The 24,485-nt window shown below is 33.6% G+C and overlaps 2 protein-coding genes across 6 annotated transcripts in view; one reads left to right on the top strand and one right to left on the bottom strand.

Moving 5' to 3' along the window:
- Positions 1–1,598: 1,598 nt before the first annotated feature.
- On the bottom strand, positions 1,599–14,648 carry LOC114932845 (hrp65 protein). 3 transcript variants are annotated; one of them, XR_014926231.1, is made up of 14 exons: positions 14,260–14,648; positions 12,803–12,973; positions 12,494–12,712; positions 11,966–12,267; positions 11,421–11,716; positions 11,149–11,339; positions 10,958–11,039; positions 10,577–10,596; positions 3,449–3,499; positions 3,104–3,170; positions 2,791–2,863; positions 2,458–2,530; positions 2,105–2,143; positions 1,599–1,726 (listed from the first exon to the last, which is right to left on the bottom strand). XR_014926231.1 is itself a non-coding variant. In XM_029305254.2 (9 exons), the coding sequence occupies exons 1-9, from the start codon at positions 14,476–14,478 to the stop codon at positions 7,411–7,413; spliced, it is 1,722 nt and encodes a 573-aa protein (XP_029161087.2). In that variant the 5' UTR covers positions 14,479–14,648; the 3' UTR covers positions 6,082–7,410. The 3 variants fall into 3 exon arrangements, 2 of the variants coding, with proteins under 2 accessions (XP_029161087.2, XP_085345248.1); XM_029305254.2 differs by lacking the exons at positions 1,599–1,726; positions 2,105–2,143; positions 2,458–2,530; ... (1 more) ...; positions 3,104–3,170; positions 3,449–3,499 and adding an exon at positions 6,082–7,632; XM_085489122.1 differs by lacking the exons at positions 1,599–1,726; positions 2,105–2,143; positions 2,458–2,530; ... (1 more) ...; positions 3,104–3,170; positions 3,449–3,499 and adding an exon at positions 7,392–7,585.
- Positions 14,649–17,775: 3,127 nt separating this feature from the next.
- The window catches only part of Teh1 (tipE homolog 1 phospholipid transfer protein), a 31,575-nt gene continuing 24,865 nt past the window's right edge, over positions 17,776–24,485 (top strand). The window contains exons 1-4 of one of the 3 annotated variants that reach the window (XR_003822569.2): positions 17,776–20,252; positions 21,072–21,405; positions 21,806–22,012; positions 22,718–22,910. Coding sequence is in view for 1 of the 3 variants with exons in the window: in XM_029322575.2 (XP_029178408.1) it covers positions 19,712–20,252; positions 21,072–21,405 (875 nt within the window). In the remaining 2 variants the exon portion in view is untranslated. Of the gene's footprint in view, positions 20,253–21,071; positions 21,406–21,805; positions 22,013–22,717; positions 23,408–24,485 lie in introns of those variants that run through there. The other 2 variants (XR_003822568.2, XM_029322575.2) reach the window with 2 other exon arrangements.

Raw genomic sequence — 24,485 nt, 5'->3', positions numbered from 1 at the left:
GCATCTGCAATAGTACCTCACGGGTGATGTGGAAAACTATTGTTGTGTAAGATTATAATTATTAAATATTATTTTTAATATTTATATTATTTCTATTATTAATATAATTATAAATGTAATCTATAACATATATACGTATACAATATATATACATGTATCTATGAACAATATAGATTACATTTATAATTACATTAATAATAAAAATGTTAATATTCAGTTATTATTTAACAAAAATATAAATAATGTAATAATAATGACGATTTGGCGGAAGGCACAACTTAATATGTTTAGCGACGCTCCTGAGATATAGCGTTGCCCGGAGTGACGACGACTCCGCCGTCGAGTTTCGACGGTAGTGGGGGAACCCGCCCCGTCGCTCGCGAAATCGGCTCGAAAAGAGCAACTAATTCCGAGCACTGTATTATATATATATATATATATATATATATATATATATATATATATATATAATATATATATATATATAATTACAAACAAAAATATAGAGACTTATACGATAGAGCACGCAACGTCAAAACATTTAAAATCGCTGTTGTTAATTTTGTGCGAACTCTATATATGTATTACAGAGAGAGAACGCGCTTTCCCAAATGTTTCTCGTACGGAAAAAAAGCGAGCCGAAAGAGAAAGAGTACACTTCTATCCTTTAAGCTTTATAAACAAGCTTTGTATAAACTCTGTTTAAATTTTTCATTAACGTTTATTATAATCGGGCATATTTTTATCTACGGAATTAAAAAGAAACTTATTAAAAAATTATACTGAGAAAAAACGAGTGAAATAAAAAAGAGCTATCTCTTTTGACTCGTCAGTGCGCGTTCCGATATATAAAGTTCAGTGATCCGTAACTAACTCGCGATATTAAAAAATAAATAAATTAATAAAAGTGCGTGCTGCATTCGGATAGTACCAATAAAAAAAATATATATATTATATGGCACTTGACCGTCGCGGCTAAAAGTATATAGGATTAGATAGATTTATAGAAGCGCAAAACACCAAAAATCGTTCCTTCCACCCGCTCCGACCGTGTATTCGATTATCGATTTTAAATATATCGCATCGCATACGTGAAGTCAAAACTCTGTGAAATTTAATAAAAGCGCACCTCGGAACGCAATTAGCATCGTCATCGTTTTATTAACATAAAGAAAGAAAAGGAATTATATATATATTATATAGTTGCCCTGAATAACATCATTGAAATAAGTTATTCAACGAGTGTTTGCGAAAGATAATTTTTGTACAGTTCTGGCACACACGAGAAGAACGTGCAACATCGTCGTCGTCTTTATATTTATGTACATTTTAATTATTATAAATTTTTCGATATTATTATCGAACTATGATCGATTTCGTGTGAAAGTGTATATGGCTTTTTCTGCGGTTAACAATAAAATGTTGTCAAAGCTTTTTTCACGATATATATTTTATTATATTTTTCTTACCTTTCTCCTGCGTTATTCTAATATATCCTTGTTTATCGATTCTAATCTATATTCGCTATATAATAATTATGCATTATATTGTGAATTAAATTGCATGGTAATTTGAGAAAATAAATTGATTATAACACATTATTATTATAATTATTCATAAAAGAATTGTTTTATTCAAATATAAAAAAATCAGTTTATAAGTTATATTTCAAAATAAATTTTTAAATAAGTTTTGTTCCTCCAATTGCACCATTGTGTAAAAGATGCTGTAACAGACAAAAATTGATTATTTTTATAAAAAAAAATATTCCTGATAAAAAGTTAAATGCCGTAGAAATATCAGTACGAATGGGTTATCATCTTTCATTCAGGACTCTAGCCAAGTATTCATCAGATTATCTATTACATAAATTTGTCATCTGTATAAAAATGTTATCTATTTATATTTATTCGTTTTTTATAATATAAAATGCTATTAATATAAATTTATTTTATTTTAAAAAATCTAGTTGATTACATCATTTATAAAAAGAACCGAACTCGTAATATTCTTCGTTTAATATTCTCAATTCATATTTCTATCATGCCTGGTCTCTTATCGAATTTTTTATTTAATTAATAAGTATGAGCAAACTTTTTTTTACCTTTTTTGATTCCGTGAAAACTCGAGTGCCTCGTAATCCCTGTACAAAATACCAGTCAATTAAAAATCAGTACGTAACTAACTAACCGGACAGTAAGATATAATTCAAGACTTGCTTCAGTTAATAAAAAATTGTACACGTTGGAATTAAAGTTTGACATCAGGTGTCAGTCCCGAAAGTATTTCATCATTTACAAGTCTTTATATTTTACATCATTATTGATAAAATTATAATTAATATTAAAATATTATTTATATTATTATGATATTAGTTATTAAAATATAAAGTTTGTATTATATATTCAAATATATATGCACGCATTTTTTATTAAATATATTTCTAAAAATTCTCACCTTTAATTAAAATTGATATGTTCCATGTATTACATCAATTTTCGTTTTTTCCTCTTTATTTCAGGTCACGGATCTTCAATGCAAAAATAAAAAATAACAAAATTACATATAAAAATACATAACTAACTAACCGAGCAGTAAGATATAATTAGAGACTTGCTTCAGTTAATAAAAAATTGTACACGTTGGAATTAAAGTTTGACATCAGGTGTCAGTCCCGAAAGTATTTCATCATTTACAAGTCATTATATTTTACATCAATATTGATAAAATTATAATTAATATTAAAATATATGCACGTATTTTTTATTTAATATTTCTAAAAATTCTCACCTTTGATTAAAATTGATATGTTCCATGTATCACATCAATTTTCGTTTTTTCCTCTTCATTTCAGGTCACGGATCTTCAATGCAAAAATAAAAAATAGTAAAGTTAACGATATACGTGTTATTTTATCGTATTGATCGTATAATCATGTCTCGATTATATTCAGTCAACAAATCTTCTTGCACTAATTTAAAATCATTAGAATCATTAAAAATGTATCATCATAACAAACAATAAAATAAAATAAAAAACAACAATGTACGTGTTTGTGTATGTGTACGTGTGCATACAAAGATATATTAAAAATTTTACAAACCTTAAACGTGTAGATCAGTTATTATTTCATGTAATAACAAGCATGGGCGTTGTTGCAAGCTATCGAGCTGTAAATCGTAAAAAGAAATATTATCGAATGTAAAAAATATTTATTAAAATATCAATAAAATTTTCCAAGCATAATCAGTACGTTGAGATCATTTTACTATTACAGATCTTTGAAATAAGATTTACGTTATAATGTGCAACTCTTTTTAAGAACAAATCGATCAATAATATAAAAATAAGCTTACAAGCATACTTCTACGCAAAAGAAAAATTCAATCGCTCAATTTATAATTTAAATAGTTTAATTTAAAACTAATTAAATAGTATTGAAAAGTACCTATATATTTTTAAATGATCTTCTTTCTGTTCAACCAGCTGGTGCGCTAATCTGAAAACACATAAGATTTGATAAATATATCTTTGTTAAGTTTGTCATCCTTAGATGATTTAGATTTCAAAAACTTGGATGTCCATTAATTTCAGCCTATAAACACGAAGTATATGTTGTTTTTGATAATCACAGATAGCATTATGTATTTTATATCAAAAGTTTAATGCAAGCATAATGATTTTCAACGTCTTGTAAAACGGCGATATATGATTAAAAGTAACACTTGTATTATATAAGTGTTTTAAATAAATTGTGTTGGTACATATTTATGCGATTCTCGAAGTTTTGTATTACTGTAATAAATATATATATATATATATATATATTTTTTTTTTATTTACTTATATAGAAAACACAAAAAATGTGTAAACAAAATAATTTTTCACATAGTAGATTATAAAATACATTCAATATGCTGAGGTGTGTTAAAAATAAAACTATGACATTTAAAACATTTATAAATATGCCATTATGCAATTATCATCAAAATTATAATATTGATTTGAAAAAAGTTATTATAGCAGATAATTCTTAATTTGCTCCAAAATAATTTTGTTTCGTTATCCTAAACGATCAAATTTTTAATATATTCTAATATCCTGTAATATGTTTTGCTCATATAACGTTGCGATGTATACGAAAATATATATGTACCTAAGAAAGTCGAGAATTTCTTGCAAAACACTGATTTGTTTTCAAATGCGAGAAAGAACAAATATTAGTCGCAACTAATTTTGACTACGTTTGCGTTAGAATAAATAATTTTGAAGAGAGCATATGGTACCATTATTTATAGAAAATTTTTTTGAAATTTCTGAATTTTTTACTTTAGATTTCTCGATATACAAAATATTATGAAATACGCTACAAAGCTATGAAGCTGCATCAAGAAGCGAACTACAGATGATTTGCATGTTTTTCTCGCATTTAATTTTATCCAAGATCTAACATTCATATGTGTTAAAAAATGTTCCCTTCCCACAAAATCATTTTATAGTTAATATCCACATTTTCTATTTCACGATTTTTTATCACATCGCTATATAAAAAATTGTTTCTCAGAGCTAATAAAAATACATCACCTCCTTGTCACTCAAAGTGACATAAAAGTAAGAATTTGTTAAACTTATTATCTATATCACAGCCTAGATTTCAATAGCTAGACCTAGACAACCTTTTATTAAAGTGCATATGACCAGATATCGTGGTTGTCATAGGTAAAAAGAAGTACCGTCTAGGCTGATCAAATGCTTAATTCGTCACACATGATTATTTAGAGTAAAATTTATTAGAATATGATTTATTAAACGAGTCGGAGATAAAAGCATTTATGAAATGTAAAATTATCTGTTTGAATAATATTAGTTGCATATTTGTTATATATCCCATTATATAAATTCCAATCAACTTTATCAGTACATAAAGTTTGTCAGCAAACGTTACAAAGTAATCCTCATACATAGTCTGCTTTCGATATATTTAGAACATATGTATATATGTTCTAAAAGTCACAACAGAAATACATTATGTAAAAAGGATTTGAAATGTAGCTTATATTGAGTAATCGATAAACGATCACTTTGTAATTTTTGCTAATAGTTCAACGTCCCACCCGAAGATTAAAGTAAAATTATGCATAATAACAGTTTTACAAAATTTACTCACCTCGTTAACAGGTAGTTCATTGACTAGCAGTTTCGAGTAAGTAAGCTTATCTTGTGATTGCAGTCTCTTCTCCATTAAAAAGATTCTTGATTAATTATATTCAGTTCTAAATGAATATTATTAAATACTGGAACGTGGAAGACAGAAAATGCTGTTTTTTCTTATTATTCATAATGATTCTTAAAGAATCAGGACAATACACAAAATTGTCATATCATTACAAATAATGGAAATGGAAATTACATTATTAGAGAATCCTTGGATCGTAGACATATCGTATATCAGACTTTTTCTATTATGAAGAAAAATTTTTTTACTATCTAGTTTATAAGAATAAAGAAACTTCAGATGTATAATCAAATAAAAATTAATTATATAAATTTTAATAATTGCAGGTTCTCATTAAAATCATTTTTGTAAGTCTGGTCTCAAATACTCTAATTATATATTAAAACATTATTTTAAAGAGAATTTTAGCTACTATAGAATATTTTTTATTTCAACATTTTCATTTCTGTAAACGAGGCATCTGTTTGTTTAATGACCATTATTGTAAATTGTAATTTTTTCACACAAATTGTACATAAAGTACAATTTTAAGTAATATCTTTTAGATATACCTAGAATAAAAAAAAAATAAATAAATAATTGTAAAACACACACCCTCGCGCACGCGTACACGAAGATATTTATTAGGAACCCTTTCTGAAATAATTTTAACTTATAAAATCTTGCCTACAAAAAACATGGAAAATCGTTGAACTGAAAGTTAAATAAAAACTAATCGGGAAATATTTTATATAATAGCAAAAAGATATAACCTGTATTCTGAAGTAAATTATGCACGCAATTTATAGAAAAGAAAATAGAATAATTAGTAGTAATATAATTCAATAATTAATAATATGTAAATATAAGTATAAATTTGTATATTATATACCTTTATTTTTAAAATCACGCTTCTAGATTAAGTTTTTTTTCACAAAGTATAGAATATTATATTTGCAGATAGTACTGCAAGAATATGTGTATATATGTGTATATATAATATCTTAGACTAAAATAATCATTGATGAATATTTAAGAACTGACAAATTTGCATATCATGATGTAATCACCATGCTCAGCACACCTAGACAATGACATAATACTAATTTTCAGGATAAAGTAGTGTATTAGTGCAGATCTTGCTTGGAAACGGTTCATTCCGTCATAACGTCTGTCGTCGCTTACATTAATGTTGTTTTCGTAATTTAGATAGAAATACAAAATAATAAGATAAAGAAATTGCGATAGTTTTATCAAGAAAATAATGTAGCCTGCTAAATAAAATATAGAATTAGAAATAATATTGTCTAAATTTTCACAATGAACAATTTAACAAAGTAATGATATATTAAAAAAAAAAAAAAAAAGAAAAAAAGAAAAAAGAAAGTCATGTCATAGAAAAAAATTCATGTTCCGTTATTTTAATATTATTTACATTTTCCAACTATCTTAAAATAAATCATTCCTTTGAATCTTACTTCATAGTTAATTTATCTCATACTTTATATATAAATATGAGATAAATTAACTATAATAATTCGAATTCATGATTTTATATGATATTTATGATATATAGATTATATTTTTGTCTCACATTTATATACCATAAATATGAAATACATTAACTATGAAGCATAAGACTCAAGTTATAATGACTTTTAATTAAGTCATGATACAAATTGGAGATACGAAATTGCGAAATAAATTGCGTCCAATACCGCGTGTACGTAAAATATTACTTTCCATTAATGATATTAATGCATAAACCTCTCAGCGTAAAAATATCAATTTAAAGCAGATTTCTAAAACGCATAACAAATCGTTCGCGCGTTATTCTCTTAATTCAATATCGTTGGTTGATATATATCCAACGGGAGTACATGTTCGAGAAGAAATGTCATCTGGAGGACACAGAATCTGTCAATGTATCAAAACACTATGATATCTAAATCCAAACTTTCACGCATTCCAAATCTTCGCAAATCGGGATATTAAAATTCCGGATGGTGTTTCAATATATCATTCTCATAAATCATATTCGATCTTCTACGCTACTTTCTCCTTCTCCATTTCCTCTTTGGGTTATCAAGATAGACAAGTGATATAAAAGTGAGAGAAATGAATGAAGGACATAGTACGATTTGCAGTGTCACTTCAAGAAATCAATGGAACAAGATTCCACATTGCGCATTGCTTTAATATCGTCGACGTTTGTTAGGATAATCGTCCGGGCGATTTCGATCGTTTCCTTGCCAACGTCCACTACCACCACTACCTCCGCGACTACCACCCATATTGCCCATATCAACCCTCATATCCATTAAATCCATTATCTGTCCGCGATCATCGTTATAACCACCTCCCCCTCGACTACCGCGATCCATATTATTATACGCATCCATGAAGGATTTTGGATCCTATGGAAATATGCAAAGAAAATTGTGGGAAAGCCGAACAATAATTTTTTTGGTTGCGGTAATCATTGATGAGAATGTCGTTCGCACATCACAGAGAAACGCACGATACGCGTGTGTGCGTGTGATTTGCGGATGTATTATAAGTACATTCCGTACGGTTCAGGGCGACCATCCATGTTTGTCAGCAGCACAGGTCGTCAATTTTCGTCAAATCACATAGAAAAGAAAGGGGAAAATACAATGTTAGATTGCTGTTTTTGCGTTGTTGCGCGCAGTGTACACTGCGTTAAATACATCTCTTATTAATATAGTTTTTGTTTTTTTCTGGCGTATACGTTCTGTGACATTAATTGATTATTAGACCAAGAGAATGCCCAACATAGACAGACGGACAATATTTTCGTTAGGTCAATGGGCAAATGTCAGCGTGTAATCGTTCATTATGTTTCCATAATTTTATCTCATACATAATTTATCCTCTTAAAACACAACTTCGACCCACGAATAATAACTTGAAAATCACATAACAATAAACACAACCGCGAAACGATTGTGTTGCGTGTTAGCGGAATTAAAGTTTTAAATTAGAGTCAAAGTATGATTAAGAAAGATAAAATTAATCAACTGATAAATTATTATTGAAGATTGCTAGTTTTGTAATAATGCAAACGTTTGTTCATTATATATCAGAGAGCCTATAATAATTGGGTGACGATATAGGGTTCACTTTTTTTATATATCGCATGGCGATAAGTAGAAATTGTCTACGTGTTCCCTGTATAGATGTACATAACATAGCATAAACGCTATGTTTATACGTCTGTATTCTACGTGATTAATCTACATAAAATTTCTCCCAGTCCCAATAAAGTATGACAATGATTAAATAGTCATATAAATCGTTGTATATTGGATAGAAAATTTATGAGTTTTTATACCTCGTAATCAGAGAGTGATAAGATATAGCAATCAATGCATATAAAAAAGATAAATCGCAATAAAGAGATTCATTCATCGGTTTATCATATAATAAATCAATTTCACGTGTTAGAAGAAGCTGAGAATAACTTCTATTGCTTAATAGTAAAGTACTGACATTCAATTTTTATTTATACGTAATCTAGAAACTCCGAGCACAAACGCAAGCAGCGAAGAGACGTGATCAAGGTCTCTAAGCAAACTTTTTTTAATGGTGCTCGTACTTTAGATACGTATTATATTGCAAGTCAGTATGCATATAAAATATTAATATTATAAACATACACACATAAAAATGTGCATAGATATTAACATTTTATACGAAGAGTATTTCAAGTACTAAAGTCAGCATAAAGTTTAAAACAAATAGACAATTCAGATTAATCTAGTTGGAGAATCTGCCAAGATGTATCAGAATTAAGAATTTCCTGAGAGATATTTTCGTCTTAATAATATCTTAATAAAACTATCTTGGAAGAGAAAGTCTAGTTGGGCATTTCTTGGTCAATATATGTATATATATAGTTACTATGGAACCATATTGTTTGTACATTTTTTTCCGTTTCATTTTTTGTATCATTCTTTTTATTTATCTACTTTATCACAGAAAGCATGATAAACACCGCGATATCTAATTATGAAAGTTTATAAATGTTCCATAGTAAACAAAATTGATCTTAACGCTACAACAGAATAATAGATCACAGAGTCTCTTGCCTGCAATCATGTGGAGAGACCAATGTGGCAGTTATATTTGTAGATCTAAATAATTTTCACGAAGAGTTTAAGAAGTATATTATCATAATGATATGCATTATTTTCATATGTGGCATTATTTTATAAATCAATTTCGAAAGGTCAGAAATATCACCCAAAATAAGTTTTTCTGTGTCTATGTCCTAATTGTTATAACATTAATTGTTATATAGTGTAACCTATTAAGTAAATTTTTTATATTCGTAAAAAATTATTGAGGTTACTAATGGTTAAGTAACCTCGGTATTATTTGGTCACAAAACTTAACTACAATGTTTGTAGCAGAGAGTAGTATTATAAAATGCTTTTTTTATAATTAAACCTGCAGTTTATTAATTTGTCCCAACGCTGCAGTAGAATTTAAATATTGCGCTATTCGCATACATAACGCGCTCGGCAATATATAAGAAAGTCAGAGACTCAAGCAAAATTTTCAGAAATCATCGCTAAAATCATCAACATCAGCACTTTCGATGAAAGATTTTGCATCATGAATGGATTTTATAAAATGAGATATTCATGCATCTTCAGATGCGAAAAGAAACTGTACTTATCAGTAGAAATATATTCATCAGTTAGATATAGCAATATCTAGTAGCTATATAAGTTTAGATTTTTTGCATTATTATGGCAATATGTCGATTAATAAAGATTATACTAAATATAAGTAAAAAGTCATTATTAGAGCATTGACACTTCATATAATTCTGAAGTGTCGTTTTTCACTGTATGTTTCTATGCACATCATTGATTCCTCCACATGTTACAATTATCAACAATTGATTTTTATGATTCTTTATTACTTTAATTAAAATTAAAAATAATGAAAGAAACATTCATTGATTTTGCAGACATTAGAACTCTGGTTATATTGAAGAGCATGCTCAATTGGGGATAATACTATAGAGATATAATATTTCATTAACTTTCCTGATTTAACTTTATGGTATTATATATATCACATAAATATCTGCGTTTTGCAACAAATCATGCATGACGCAATATTTCAATCATTGTAACGAATGAAGTTTGCGCAAAACGCGTGAGAATATATTTTGAAGTTGTACCTTTTAAGAATGGAAAAAAAGAGAAATGTCCATAGGAAGACGTCAAACCCCGCAAGAAAAAATAACTTAATGCTAGAATGTAGATTGAAAAAGAACGTAATAAAAATTAAAACAGAAAGTAATAAATAAAATGAATACGTTACCACAGGCATGCCGCTTCCACCTGTAAGGAATAAGACAAATATATTGTTAAAATATGTAATATAAAAATATAACAATGCAAATATAAACAAATATAACGCTGAAAAGTTATAGATAACAATAACTTGAGACACATTCGTAAACTGTATGTTAACTTAAATACTTGTATTTCTATGCATAATACAGAGATTATTTTATAAAATTATATAACTCTGATTATGGCTGCAATTCACTTGATGCTACAAATATTTCAGCGCTCTTCTCTTTTCTTCTAATACAAGAAAGAGAGGAAAAATACTTTAAAGCATTTATAGCATCAAGTGAATTGCAGGTTATGTATTGATATAGTTTTTAATAAAATTTTATTTTCAAGTAAAACTTACCATCAGGTTGGCCATATCCATCACGATCATTATTGCTCACAGAGTCGTAATTCTTTCCACTTCCACTACGAATTGCCTGCTCCTTCATTAGAAAAAAAAATTATAAATACATAGTAATTAAAATAATTCATTTTTGTCTGTTTTAAGAAAGCTATATTATATATAGTGAGCAAGTTAAGAACTTTACGAACCTGCATAAACAAATTGTTTTCTTGTTGACGCCTATGTAATTCCTCTTCCTGTCTCCTAATACGTATAGCCATCTCTTCTTGCTGACGACGCCTTAATTCTTCGTCTCGAGTTCTTTGCTCTTCGGCTTGTCGCTCCTTCATTTCCCACTCTCTCTTCTGTCTTTCTCGATCCGCCTCGCGCATGCGTAATTCTGCGAAATAAAATAAAATAATTATTTATATGCGTGTAAAGATAATTAACAGTATTTTATATACTAAATTAGAATACATACGTTCTCTCAAAAGTTCTGTTTCGTGTTCGTATCTAGCGAATTCCATTTGAGCTTCTAATTTTTCTTCTTCCATTGCCATTTCTCGTTTCAATGCCTCTTCTTTCTGTTTATACAGTTCATGTAATTGTTTCCATCGTGTACCGTATTCATGCTCGAAGCTTCCTAACTGTGCGAAGCGTGGTCCAATTTCACGTGCTTTGAAGAATTCTGGATTCTTGCGTGGCAAATTCTTATCAGGATAACCATCCACGTCATCTTGTTGCTCAAACAATTCCACGATTACTGGTCGAAGAGAACTGAAATAAGATAATAAAATTTTTTAAATTAATTTTAAAATTTAATTTTGTATATTTATTTATAATCTTGTGTTTTACAAGTCAGCACACAGCCAATTATAGATTTAATTAACCATGTTTCCTATGTAAAACTGCATTTTTCTATACCCCTACAATTATTATTTTGGCACTTGTTTGTAGATTACAATTTATCAAACAAGCGTGGCGTCGGGGATTTGTTAAAGTATGTCAAAAATTTTAATAACTTACGCTGTAACGAAGTAGCAACCTTCTGTACATTTTCTCAGGGCCAGCTGAGCGGATGGTTTTCGATAAAACTCGACGATTCCTTCGCCAGTGCTTTTGCCTCTTTCGTCAACTTTGACTATTGCACGCTCGATCTCGCCGAATACGCTAAAGGCTCTCTCGAGAAGTTCGTTAGATGTCCAAGGGGTAAGATTTTTGACCTTGATTGTCGATGGATGAGGAGCAAAGCGTACTTTTAATGCACGACCTTTGCGCATTGTACCATCTAATTCACGTTTTGCTGTGTCAGCATTTGCTTTATAATCCTAGAAATAGAGCAAAAAAATAGTTACTCTAACATGTCATTATAAAATATGTAATATTTTAATAAAAATAACATGATCATCTAAAAAAATATATTATGCAGCCAGAAATTTTTCTCATGATGCATCAAACGGTAATTTTTATAATCATTTCATGTTATCAACAAGAAAAGTTTTTATATAGATATAATTTGATAATAAAGTTATTATATACAATTTATATAATTACCATTCTGAGAAAAGCAAAACTTTTCTCTTTATTTACAAACAGTTCAGATATTTCTCCATATTTTTGGAACATAGTTTGTATTTCTTCTTCGGTCACATCATTTGTCAAGTTTCCAATATATAAACGATTCCTACCACTAAATTTCTTTTCTGTTGTGTCCAATGGAGCTATTTCATGAGTGGGTCCACCAATAGCCATGACTCGTTCCATCAATCGATCCTGAATGTGATATTTAAATATAATAGCAGTTATCGTGATAAACGATAGAATAATAAATAAGAAAGAAATAATAATAAGTTATAATCTTACATCTTGAGATCTATTGGTCATATTTCTGTCACCACCACCACGACCACCTCTTCCTCCTCCTCGCATTCCACCACGACCCATGCCCATGCCCATGCCACCACCCATTCCACCCATGCCACCTTCAGATATTGGGTTATCCATCCCTCCATCCATAGAGTCGCCCATTTTCATCTGTAAAATAAAATAATTATCTTTGTGTAATAAAACTATAAAAATATATGCTATAAATATACTATAAGTATACTATAAAAATCTTTTAAGATGATTTAAAAATAATTCTGCATATGTGTTTTTTTTATTAATATCTTTATAATTTTGTGTTTTACAAGTCAGCACACAGCCAATTATAGATTTAATTAACCATGTTTCCTATGCAAAACTGCATTTTTCTATACCCCTATAATTATTATTTGGCACTTGTTTGTAGATTACAATTTATCAAACAAGCGTGGCGTCGGGGATTTGATCCTTTATTATACATTTGCATATTTGTTTATATTTAAAAATATGTACATTATAATCTATTCATCGATACAATATTCACATGTTTATTGTAATATCTTTCTATAAAAATTTGTAGATGTGATAACTTTCAAAATAAAATTTTACACATTTTTTATACTATATATCTTTTTCAAATTTGCATATTTAATTTGCTTTATTTAAAAATATGGATATTAATATATTTATCAATATATTCATTTGTTTATTGAAATAGCTACAAAATTTTTTTGTAGATGTGATAAAATAAAATTCCACACACATTTTATACTAAATATCTTTTTTACACATTTGCAGAATTAATTCGCTTGATTTAAAAACAGAAATATTAATATATTTATTCCTTTATCAAAATAACATTCCTTAAAAAAATTTATAGATATATTAACACTTTTTACTTTATAATGAAAGTATTCGTCTCCTCTTTGAGAAGCACGTGGCAACGCGGAATTTTTGGAGCAGGAATCGCCATTTCACGTAAGGACGCCATTTTGTATTTAACCGACTATAAAAGTAAATTATGACCATGATTCATATCCTTTCATTGATCAACATTATTCATATAACGAATGAGTTAATACAGTTTCGTAAGAGCGTACAGAAATATATCGATCACGAACAAATGATTATTTCAATTTCAATAACCATATGAGGGTCGTCCTATAAAAAAAAAACTGCGTAAGCCATTTCTCGAGCCCACACCAAGTAAATAAAAAAAATCAATCCTCATCGCATTAAACGCTAGAAATTCCACGAAAATAAATGTCGCAATTGTCTTATCTGGCTCTTGCGAAATATCGCTCGATATAGATAAAGGCAAACCGGTCCGAATCACGTTTCATTTCGCCGAAAAGATGGCGCCGAGACGACGCGGAGTTATATCGAGCGCATTCTCCCGGACGATTTTCTTAGAAGAAAAATCCTAAAGGATAATTAAAAAAAATAAGAATAATTACCGCCTCGTTTCTGCCACCGCCACCGCCGATGCCGCCGCCGCCCATTCCGCCACCCATTCCTCCGCCGCGGCTCGAGAAACGCGTGCCGCCTTTGCGGCCGCGAGGTCCACGATTACCGCCGCCGACCGGCGGGTTCCGCTCACGCGGATTCTCACTGCTGTTCTCGGCCGGCGCGTTCGCCGCCTCTGACTTTACGTTCGGAGTCTCCGTTCCGGCCATGGTCGTCGTCCGAGTGCGTCGTCCACCGTCGTCCTCGTGTAATGTACGTGTTCGCGCGTCACGAGGCTCCTCCGCGACCGGAAGTCTCTACGTCGCTTCACGTCCGCTCCCGCGTCTCGAGTACAAGCGCACACCACGGCGTCCGGCAGCGAAGAGGGACCGCCGAGCGCAAACGCGACGATTAATAGATGGCGGCTTCGCTCTCCCCTCCACCATGCCGCCGCGGTGCATCGCGGGACGCCGAGTCCCGCGCGAGGATTGGTCGAGCGCCGCGGCGAGACGCGCGCCGATTGGCGGGATTACTTCGCCTCGCAGGGCTGCCACATTCATCGTGGCGGAGCGGGACCCTAGCGAATTAGTTCGCGCAACGGCCGACAGATGTCGCCACGGGTACCGAATTTTTACGTTTAAAGGGAAGATGTGTCATATGTATTGGGAATATTTAAAATTGTTGAATAGCGATTAAATGGAGCTGCGTGGATTGATTGTTCTGGTAAGATGTCGTATTTTGTATATAACTTTGTTGTTTTTATGATTTGTTTTCGATATTGTCATTAACATCGGCATTATTATGAGAGAAATCGAAAGCGACGAATACTCGTTTTCTTGATATGTATAATTTCGGCAGGTTTTAATTATGCTTTTTTTGATTATGTGTAAATAGTTTACTGCCACAATTTGATTACATATAATTGGAATAATAGCAAAGTGTTGTCCAAATATTGTTTTATTATATAATTAGTGAAACATACTATTCAAAATATATAATAGTGTACAGACTTTTATAAAAGAAATTTCTTTATACATTTATCGTTGAACAACAAATTTGGTTTCAATTCTATTGTACTTTTTCATATATCTTCACATTTTATAAATTTGGCACTAAACGTAATTTGTTTTTATAATATTATTATTTTAATATTTTATTATATTTTATAATATTATTATATATAGTTTTCTATATAATATTTTATAATATAAAAATTAATATGTATTATTTAGAAAAAAAAATTTGTTCTATAAAAAGAATGCATTAATTTGTTCACGAATGTACAGTACTTAAAAAATTGCAAATATATTTGTATAAAATTAATTATAATAGCATCGTAAAATTTGCAGATGCGAAACATCGCAATTCAACGTGGCGGAATACATGAGATTCAACGTGTGAGCCTTGATAAGTTCGCTGATCCGACTTTCTTTGAGCACCGGGCGACGACAGATGTGACCTAATGCTTCCGATCTGTCATTTAAATCACGAAGTTCGGCCACATGTTCCAGCATATTCGTGAGTACAAGCACAATCGCAATGGTAGAAAATCACGAGAGGGTTTAGCGTTATAATAAATTTCCCGAGCGGTCGTTTACAAACACGTATCTGGCATTCGTATCGCGATTTAAGTAGCGAATTAGAATCGTGGCCGATGATCTAGATAATCTAGAACGATAACGCCGCGTTTGATTTCTCGTTGCACCACAAGGTAGATAGGTAGTTAGCTCTCGATGAGAGCCTGGCGGGAATTGTATGTAGTTTTGTTACGTGTGACACACGTAACAATCAAGGACAACTCCCTAAAGGGAAGTAAATTGTGTCCCAACAGTCCGCAATGATCTCGGAAACTATCAGTGCGTTACATCACATACATGAATATATGATGTATCTCCCTCGTAGCTAGATAAAGTCGGCACATGTACAGAACTTTCAGAAAGTTCGTTTTTGATTAAAAATGTAGAAATAAAATTGATATTAACAATTCACACATGTCAAATTATTATCGACATTTTTTATCTTAATTTTAAATCATGGTGTGAATATTTTATATCAACACAGTTGAAAAATTCGTGTTAAATTTAACATATATATCACATGTTCCAAACGATCCATATAGAAATTTTTGTGTTAATTTAACATAATGTCGATATATCAAATGGAGACACGAATAATATCTTAGATTTTATCATCTTCATTTATATTATAAATAAATTTTAAAAGATTTAAATCTTGCCACTAAAAAAACAGGAGATATTTATTGTGTAAAATTAAAAATAGATGCACATTGTGTTATTTTTACATCTTTTTTCAGTTGTTTTAATAATTTGACATTTAAGTTCAATTAACACAATTGCAATATGTTAAATTGATATATGAAAATTAAATATTTAACACAAATTTTCCAACTGTATAAATGATTTATATATTTGGATGAATTTTTGTGTTAATTAATGTTTATATTTTTTCTTTATAAATCGAAAAGATTAAAAGAAAATTATTAATGTATCTTTTGCAATTCACATTTTTTTTTGTAAATTGAGTCTCTTTAACTTTCACAAATTTAATCGTCAACCATATTTTACGTCCATCAAACGATTTTTGAAGAGCCTAAAACATCGTCTATTCATTGTGCTGTGACGCGAAAATACTAAGACTTCAAATAAAAAATTGGCTTCATTATAGAACGCAATTAAAAGATGATAATGGGGAAGAGAGAAAGGGAGGAAAAGTGGAAGAACGCGCGTTGAAGTGCGGTATATATACAGTGTCCCAGATCTATCGGATAATACTTTGGAAACTTTCCGAACAAATTGCAAGTAACTTTCCTTGAGACAAGATTTTGTGTTATAAGCCGTGAAGAATATAGATTCAATCTTTGCATTATACGTATGTGAATAATAAAATCCTAATCCCATTTATTTAAAATTTAAAATAGCCTACCGTCCGATAGAATTCTGCTTTCTTCATTTTTCTCTCCAAAATTTAGCCATTAAAATATTTAAATATTTGAATTTTATTAAAAGTTTTAATCCTCTTTCCACTCTGTATGAAATCTATCCCTATAATATAGCTCTGAGCTATATAATAATCGCTTACATTATATTAAATAATTAATGTATATATGTGATCAGTGATTATATTATATGTCAACAATTTATATAATTTGAATATGACGATAATATAATCGAGCAATTTTTTTCTATAAATGCGATAACACAAATCATATATATATATATATAAACATATCCACAATCACTCTCCCGTAAAAACATATATTTCGTCGCGGGAAATAAAAAAAATCGGTGGATCTCAACGATAGCTGTTAAAATATTATGCGTTAAATTAAAGACATCCCATAGAAGAGCGGAGGAAGCAAGGCGGGACAGAGCAGGAGCGTAAACAAGGAGAATGCATCGCGGGGGTGGCACAACGGGGTACGAGGGTGAGGGGTTGTACCCGTCGCTCATGCGCGCCTGGAACCCCGCCCTGTCGCTTCGGACCACGGCCTGTCCTGTCGAGGACTCTTCGCCGAGGTGGTCGAATAGTCACGCTTTAACCCGCGATCCGCGAGGCGGACAGCACTCGCCAGGAACGCGCAAGTGCTCGGAAAAGAAGGAGGTCCCCCACGAACATCCCCTGTCGATCCCCTTGTCTGTTGAAGCTTCGTCTTGCGAGCCTTCACCGAGACACGTTTCCTCCTCCTGACCGACTCCCAAAACCTACCTCCCTCGAATCGCGAAAAAAATCGAAGAACACCAATCGAAGAAAGCAACCGCTTAAATTTAATTATGGTGCGTGTGTTCCCGAGGCAGGATCGACAGTAGTGGCGGATCGATTGTCATCAGACGGAGGAGTCGCGTGTGACGGGAATTTCAGGATCGATGTGACCAGCACCGATGCCAGGAATTCGCTGCGTGGCAACCAGTTGCGGATGCGAACTGGTGTTAGAATCCGTATATTAAGCTCGCACCATGAATGGGTCCTTCGGCGTGAAATCGTAATCCGGAAACGCTGTCAAAATTCAGCCGGTGGAGGCTCGCACGGATTTTCAAATCGTATAAAGGTGGCCTCGAGCGATCTGCTTTCTCTCTTTTTTTTTTCTTCGTCGGATCGATCTGGAGAGCGTGGCAGATCGTTGAGTGTCGCGAAGAAGCGCTTTTATTCAGCTGAGAGAAGATAATCGCTCTTAAAGACCTGTACATCGAGGATATAGAAGACAACAATCGCGTCACATCGATCTGGTTGGCACAAGTTGACAAACGCGATATCGAATCTCTTCAACTTCCCCGTATCTTCGTCGTTTAAAATATCACAACGTGCGCCTTAACGATACCAAAAAATTAAAAAAAAAAAAAAATAATAATAAAAACGAATAGCACACAGGCCTAACTTGGGATCAACGGACTAACGATTTCAGATCACGCGATTTTCTAACGCGTGAAACGTCTCACGCAGCCTTTCCGAAAAGATTTTTCATACGCGTGCAGATACGAGCCATACGCGCGCATTATCGAAATCCATGATTTCCTATAAAATAGCAGCGGCTGAAAGGTCGTGATCGATCGACTCAATTTGATAACCCGCAGGAACCTTAGAGTGTACCGTGTTATGTATATGGATAAGATGGGAACTGAAAAGTGAAAGAGAGGTGAATATCGGAAGAGAAAGAGAGAGAGAGAGAGGCATTCGGAGAAGCCGTGCGTGGTTTATCTATGCCACGTCAAGATTTATCAGTACTGTTACTTAAGCAAGCATCGAATTTGAAGATGCAGACGTGGCGATAATCAAATTGGCCGCGAATCTGTTGCGTAATGTCGAATCAAGATTGCTCGCGGCCCTGCATCGATTTCAAGATCATTCTTCACGACGTTCCTCGAAACTTTGAGAGAAAGCTCGCGACAATAGAATGTTTAAACGATAATCCATTGAATTAGAGGTCCGAACAGACTACACTTTCACCGCAAATTATAAATCTAGTTTTGTATCGAAAAAAAAAAAAAAAAAAAAGAAACAACTATCGTTCGATGCAACCTTCATCGAGCTTCCGTACGACAAAGTCACCCGACGACTGCATCCCGCGTTTTGGAAGCTCGAGCTAGTAAACGGCCTCGCTCTCAATGTCTCCTAGATACGAAAGACGGAAACACGATCGAGTTCACTGGATCCCCCGTCCTCTGCCGGACGAGTCATCCACGAGGAAAACGATGGTAGACGGGTGTCTGCTCGACAGTTGATCCTCAGAGAGAACCAAGAATAACCGCATAACAAACACGGCCTAAGCGATGATCGGCCTGTAGATTGGCGCGCTCGATGAGTCGTCGCGGAAACGAGCATCAAGCAGCAGCAGCGAGCACCACCCGAACAAGGAGAAGAGGAAAGAGAAGAAGGCGGCGTAGAAGAAGAAACTTGTAGCCGCGCGAAGCGTCGTCACCCACTTGAAAGAGTCGCGTGATCCGGGTGATGCGCGGAAGTAGCTCGGAACTTTTGCTGGAGGCGAGCTGCAGCCAGTGCCAGAGCGAACGGGGACACCAGCGTCGGGACAGCGACGACGGCGGCGGCGGCGGGCACGAGTTCCACGAGCGGGAGCTACGTCGTCGCAAGCTGTTGGAGCTCGGGTTCGGCGCGTCGCGGCGCCGACCGCCACGGCGTACCTGCCGTCAGCGGCTTAACTTCTACGCCACGTCGGCGCTGGCCTTCGTCGCCACGTCCGGCGGTGCGGCGCTTCTCTTCCTGGTACCGCTCTACGTCGATCCGGCCATCAGCACCCTGGCCGCGGACTTCTCGCCCGAGCCGGTGATCTGCACGACCTCGCGGCGCGAGGAGCTCGCCGGTCTCTTCAATTGCACATGGAGCTCCTGCCGCGAGGGTTGCACCAGCGACGTGTACAGGTGCACCCACATATACGTCACCTACACGCCCTGGAATAACGTCACCATGAGGAATGACACCGCCGGGAGAAACACCACCGTCGCGACCAACGTCACGACCACCGTCACTGCCGGTAGGCCGCAGTTAGTTCTTCTTCTTCTTCGGCATTTCGATAATATTTATATATATATGTATATATATATATATATATAATCGAGATATAGGAAGTAAAATGGACGCATATTTTTTCCTTTCTTGTCTAAAAAAAAAAGTATTTATTTTGAGAACATTTCGATTGTGATTTTCAACTGTCATCAGCAGCTGTCAGATATAAAATAAATTTAATGAAACGTGGATTATATATTGGACTCGCATGCAAGTAATTAATATACATATAATTCGGAGTATGGATTAAGACCGCAAGTGGGAAAATACATAGATAAAATTTAATTAAGATAATCGTGTATTTAGCGAAAGCATTTAACGATCAAACGCAACACCTTGGCGGGATAGAGTATATAAATGAGAAATTGAATAAACTTATAATTGGGGCAAGGAATTTTCAATATAACCGAAATATATCCATAATGCAGAGAAACATGATATAAAGAAAATGAAGGAATAAAGAAATTTGAAATATATCGTAATGCGATCTTGACTCTTCAGAAACGTGAAATTATCGATGAAATATATGATTTGTATCAACAGACTAGGTCTGCGAAACTCAAACAACATGACGGATATTTCAAATTTCCATCTTCTTCGCCGCTGTTATTTGACTGTAAAATAGAATGTACCGCTTGGGAAATATCGAAAAGAAATTGGAATACGTTTCAATTGAGTAGATCGACATTGCACGCGTGCTAAGAAAAAAAAAAGAGAAAAAAAAAAAGATGAAAATTCAAATCTCCCCGGCGCTAATCCTCGCTATAAAATATCTCTTGTTGAGCAGTGTCCTCCCCGGGGGACGTCGAGGCGGTGCTGCTGGTGAACATCAAGGGCTGTGGATATCCGCCTACGGTCGACTGCGAGAACTTCACCCGCGAGTTGGGTTACGAGGGCGCGAGATTTCCCTGCCATTATAGCCGGGTGAACGGTAGTATAGTGATGGCGAACTATAATCGCGAGGCACAAATCACCATCATTATGCACTTCTTCGCGGCGCCTTTCGTAGTGACTCTCGCGACCAGCGTCGCGCTGTGTGTGATGCACTGTGACTGCAGGTGCACTCCGCCACCGCGACATCCGCCGCGCGGCATGAGAAGATCCAAGGGCAACGATCTCAGGTAATTTCATTTGTCGAAATCGAAAGAGAAAAAACACACCCCTAGACAATTTCCCTCTGACAAGTACATAAGTATATTGATTTGCCATTGTACATGGTTTTTAGTAATCATGCCCATATATATAATTATACATACATATTGTGTATGGAATGAGTTAAAATTTGATCATTGTTGGTTGAATGGTATGTATTTAGAATGGAGTAGAGAGTAGAAAAAGTAGAGTTGTGTATATAAATTAAAGATGCTTTGTAAAGGAATTTTTTTCCAAACGCGCTATCGTGTGTGTTCGCGAAGCGGCGAATTATTATTAGAAATTAACGATACAGATTCCCATAATGACGACAAGTCACATACATAAAGCTGAATTGGTGTTAATATCGCAATTATTGTAATATTACAGCTGCTGCATGAGTATAAAAAATCGATAACGGGTTTAGAAGCATGCCGGAAGTCGTCCGATTTAGAAGGTGTATTTGGCGAGGCAAATAAACTTTCTAAACCATACACGTAAGACAAAGCGACTTAACAATGAGATGTTACTCCAACGTACTTACCGTCGTCGTGAAACGATGCTAAACTCTTTTGGCTGCAAATACTGCCTTAGAAGGTATCTCAAAGATCATTTTTCAAGGATTGATTGGTGTAATCTTATTAATTAATCTTCGTGTTCCGTTGTGTATAAGTATTTATTTATGTGATTGCGCGATCGAAATAAATAATTATTTATTATTTTTTTTTTAATTTTCTATTTCTCATATTCAAGGAATCGGCAAGTGACTGATTTTTATTATACAACGCGTAATCATCATGAATTTTGCGAGAAATATAACCGTAATATCTTCACTGCCGATTGTATTGATATACATTATTTGAAATTATTTGCAATTTTGCAATATCTCTCTATCATAAAATGCAAAAGAAATGTTTCCTCAATCGCTTTATTTTGAAAATTAATACTCTCTTCTCTCGTAAACGCGAAAACAAAAATCAAAGAAATTATAGTAGACGATTTTTTTAAATAAAAAAATAAATAAAGTTTCAAATTTAAGACTTCTCCGCTTTTTCGCAATATCGTCACTCAATTGAAATATTTACACTGGCTTATGATTGCTGACTTTTTTTTTCGAAGAAGCTTATACTGCATGCAACTCAAGTCTCTTTCGCCAAGTAGTGTAGATCAACGTTTCTTCCGACGCTTCGCTATAATTTATACGCAAAACGCTTTGCCGCAAATATTAGTGTTTCTTGATCCACGACGGAACACGGAGTGCTGCTTTAGGAATAGAAATACACATTTGTCATATTATTACAGAAAAGAGCGAATCGCAGAAACGGAAATCGGATATCGATTCATCACATCTCTCGTAATCCTCCGCTAATTAACTCCAAAAGGCGCATTCATCTCATTAACAAAACGAGTGCGCCGCCCGAAAGCCGTGACTGCGCTCTCTGTGCAACGCAATGAACATGTGTAAAAAGAGATCTCTAATTAGCGATCGGACGCCGTAAGTAATTTCGTGCATTCGGAATAATCGACAATCCCTTCACGGTTCACATTCTGCTTGAACAAGCATATTAGCCGCCGCGCGATAACTCGGGTAATCCATTATTCTTTCGAAGATTTTTTTTCTCTCCTCCTTGCGATTTCTCTTCTCCAATCTCTGAGGGAAATTGAGCCTACGAGCAAAATAGTCTCATAAGTCATGCCATTTTCCTCTTGCAGTAAAATATTATTTTATGCAAATATTTTATGTGAAATCTAGTCGATTATCCAATTATCTTTTTTGCAGCAATTTTTTTCCAAATGTTTTTAAAACCTTCAAAGTTTAATGTCACGTCAAAATTATTAAGTATTATATAAAATATAATTTACAACAATTATTGCGACTATTTCGCGGAATTATCCGTTCGCTACGTTACAATAAGAGAAAGAAATTAAATTTTTCAATTACAAAATCGTATATCCAGAAGTATTAATAATAATAATAATAATAATAATAATGGTGATGATAATAATCTCAATTTCAAGAAAGAAAGAAAGAAAGAGAATTATATATATATATATTTTTCTATATTATTTCTCTCTCCTTTAAGCTTTAATACCTTGTCGTACGTGTCGAAAGGACGCTGGGAATGGATTTATCGAGTTTCGCGTTGCGGCTCTATGAGAGTGAAATATTAATCTGTGTCCGGGTGACGGCTAATGCGAGAAGTAGAGTCAAAAGCCATGGCCTTTCTGATGTTTTTAAGCATCGCGATCCAACGTGATGCGCCTCGAGGGTTGAGGGTTTATATCGCCCTCCGAAAAAGGCTACCTTGTTATCTTTCTACTTTCCACCGTTTGTCATTTCCACGACGATGGCATTAGAAGACGGAAGATCTTGGGAGTGGCGAGGGTGACAGCCGGCAAATAGCAGCCTCGGCTGTCATACATCAGACTTGGATTAACCGACGCAACCATGGCTGGCGTTATTTCTTCCTCTCTTTCTCTCTCTCTCTCTTCTCTTTCTCTCTCTCTCTCTCTCTCTTCTCTCTTTGCGCTCTTCTCTTCTTTTCATATCTCTTCTTTTTCCCTTTTCTTCACGAACTCTTGCTTGTTACGTATCGCTTGTATTTCCACCACAGATGGTATTTCTGTAGTCACAGGACTTTATTTCGTTCTTTTTTTTTTATCTCGTCGAGCCACACGAGAGTTGTTGCACAAATCGTTGTAATCCGTAATAATGTAATTACGTTTGCCCCCGGACTCTGGTCCCTGGGATTATCTCAAGGTAATCGCGTGCTGCCTGAACGAAACCAGCGTATTGTGTCTCGCGATTCACGCTTTTGTGTCTTGATAACGATTTTCAGCGAAATTGTCGTAGTCAATTCTCGCTCCAAGTAGTACAAGTAAAAGTATGAGATCTCATCATGGAATTTATGAAGATTATATATAAAGGCGGAAAGAGATTATGAAAAATAAAATATTATAAGAAAATGCTTGTGTGTCGTGAAGTCGTGTAGTTATATTTGCATTCCACAGGATCTACATGAGATGAATTTCAAGTGATCTATTAAAGCGATTTTGCATGCCATGGTGT

The sequence above is a fragment of the Nylanderia fulva genome, unplaced genomic scaffold, assembly GCF_048542155.1.
Source record: "Nylanderia fulva isolate GAGA-0341 unplaced genomic scaffold, ASM4854215v1 Scaffold8, whole genome shotgun sequence".
Classification (NCBI taxonomy): Eukaryota; Metazoa; Arthropoda; class Insecta; order Hymenoptera; family Formicidae; genus Nylanderia; species Nylanderia fulva.
This window is presented reverse-complemented; position numbering and strand designations above follow the sequence as displayed.

Bases quoted from the DNA above. Each gene is read 5' to 3' on its own strand.
- LOC114932845 (XM_029305254.2), bottom strand. From the start codon at position 14,478: ATGGCCGGAACGGAGACTCCGAACGTAAAGTCAGAGGCGGCGAACGCG. The intron at 12,713-12,802 runs GTAAGATTATAA...TATCACATTCAG, and splicing joins TGACCAATAGATCTCAAGAT to GATCGATTGATGGAACGAGT. The intron at 11,717-11,965 runs GTAAGTTATTAA...ATCTTATTTCAG, and splicing joins GGTTGCTACTTCGTTACAGC to TTCTCTTCGACCAGTAATCG.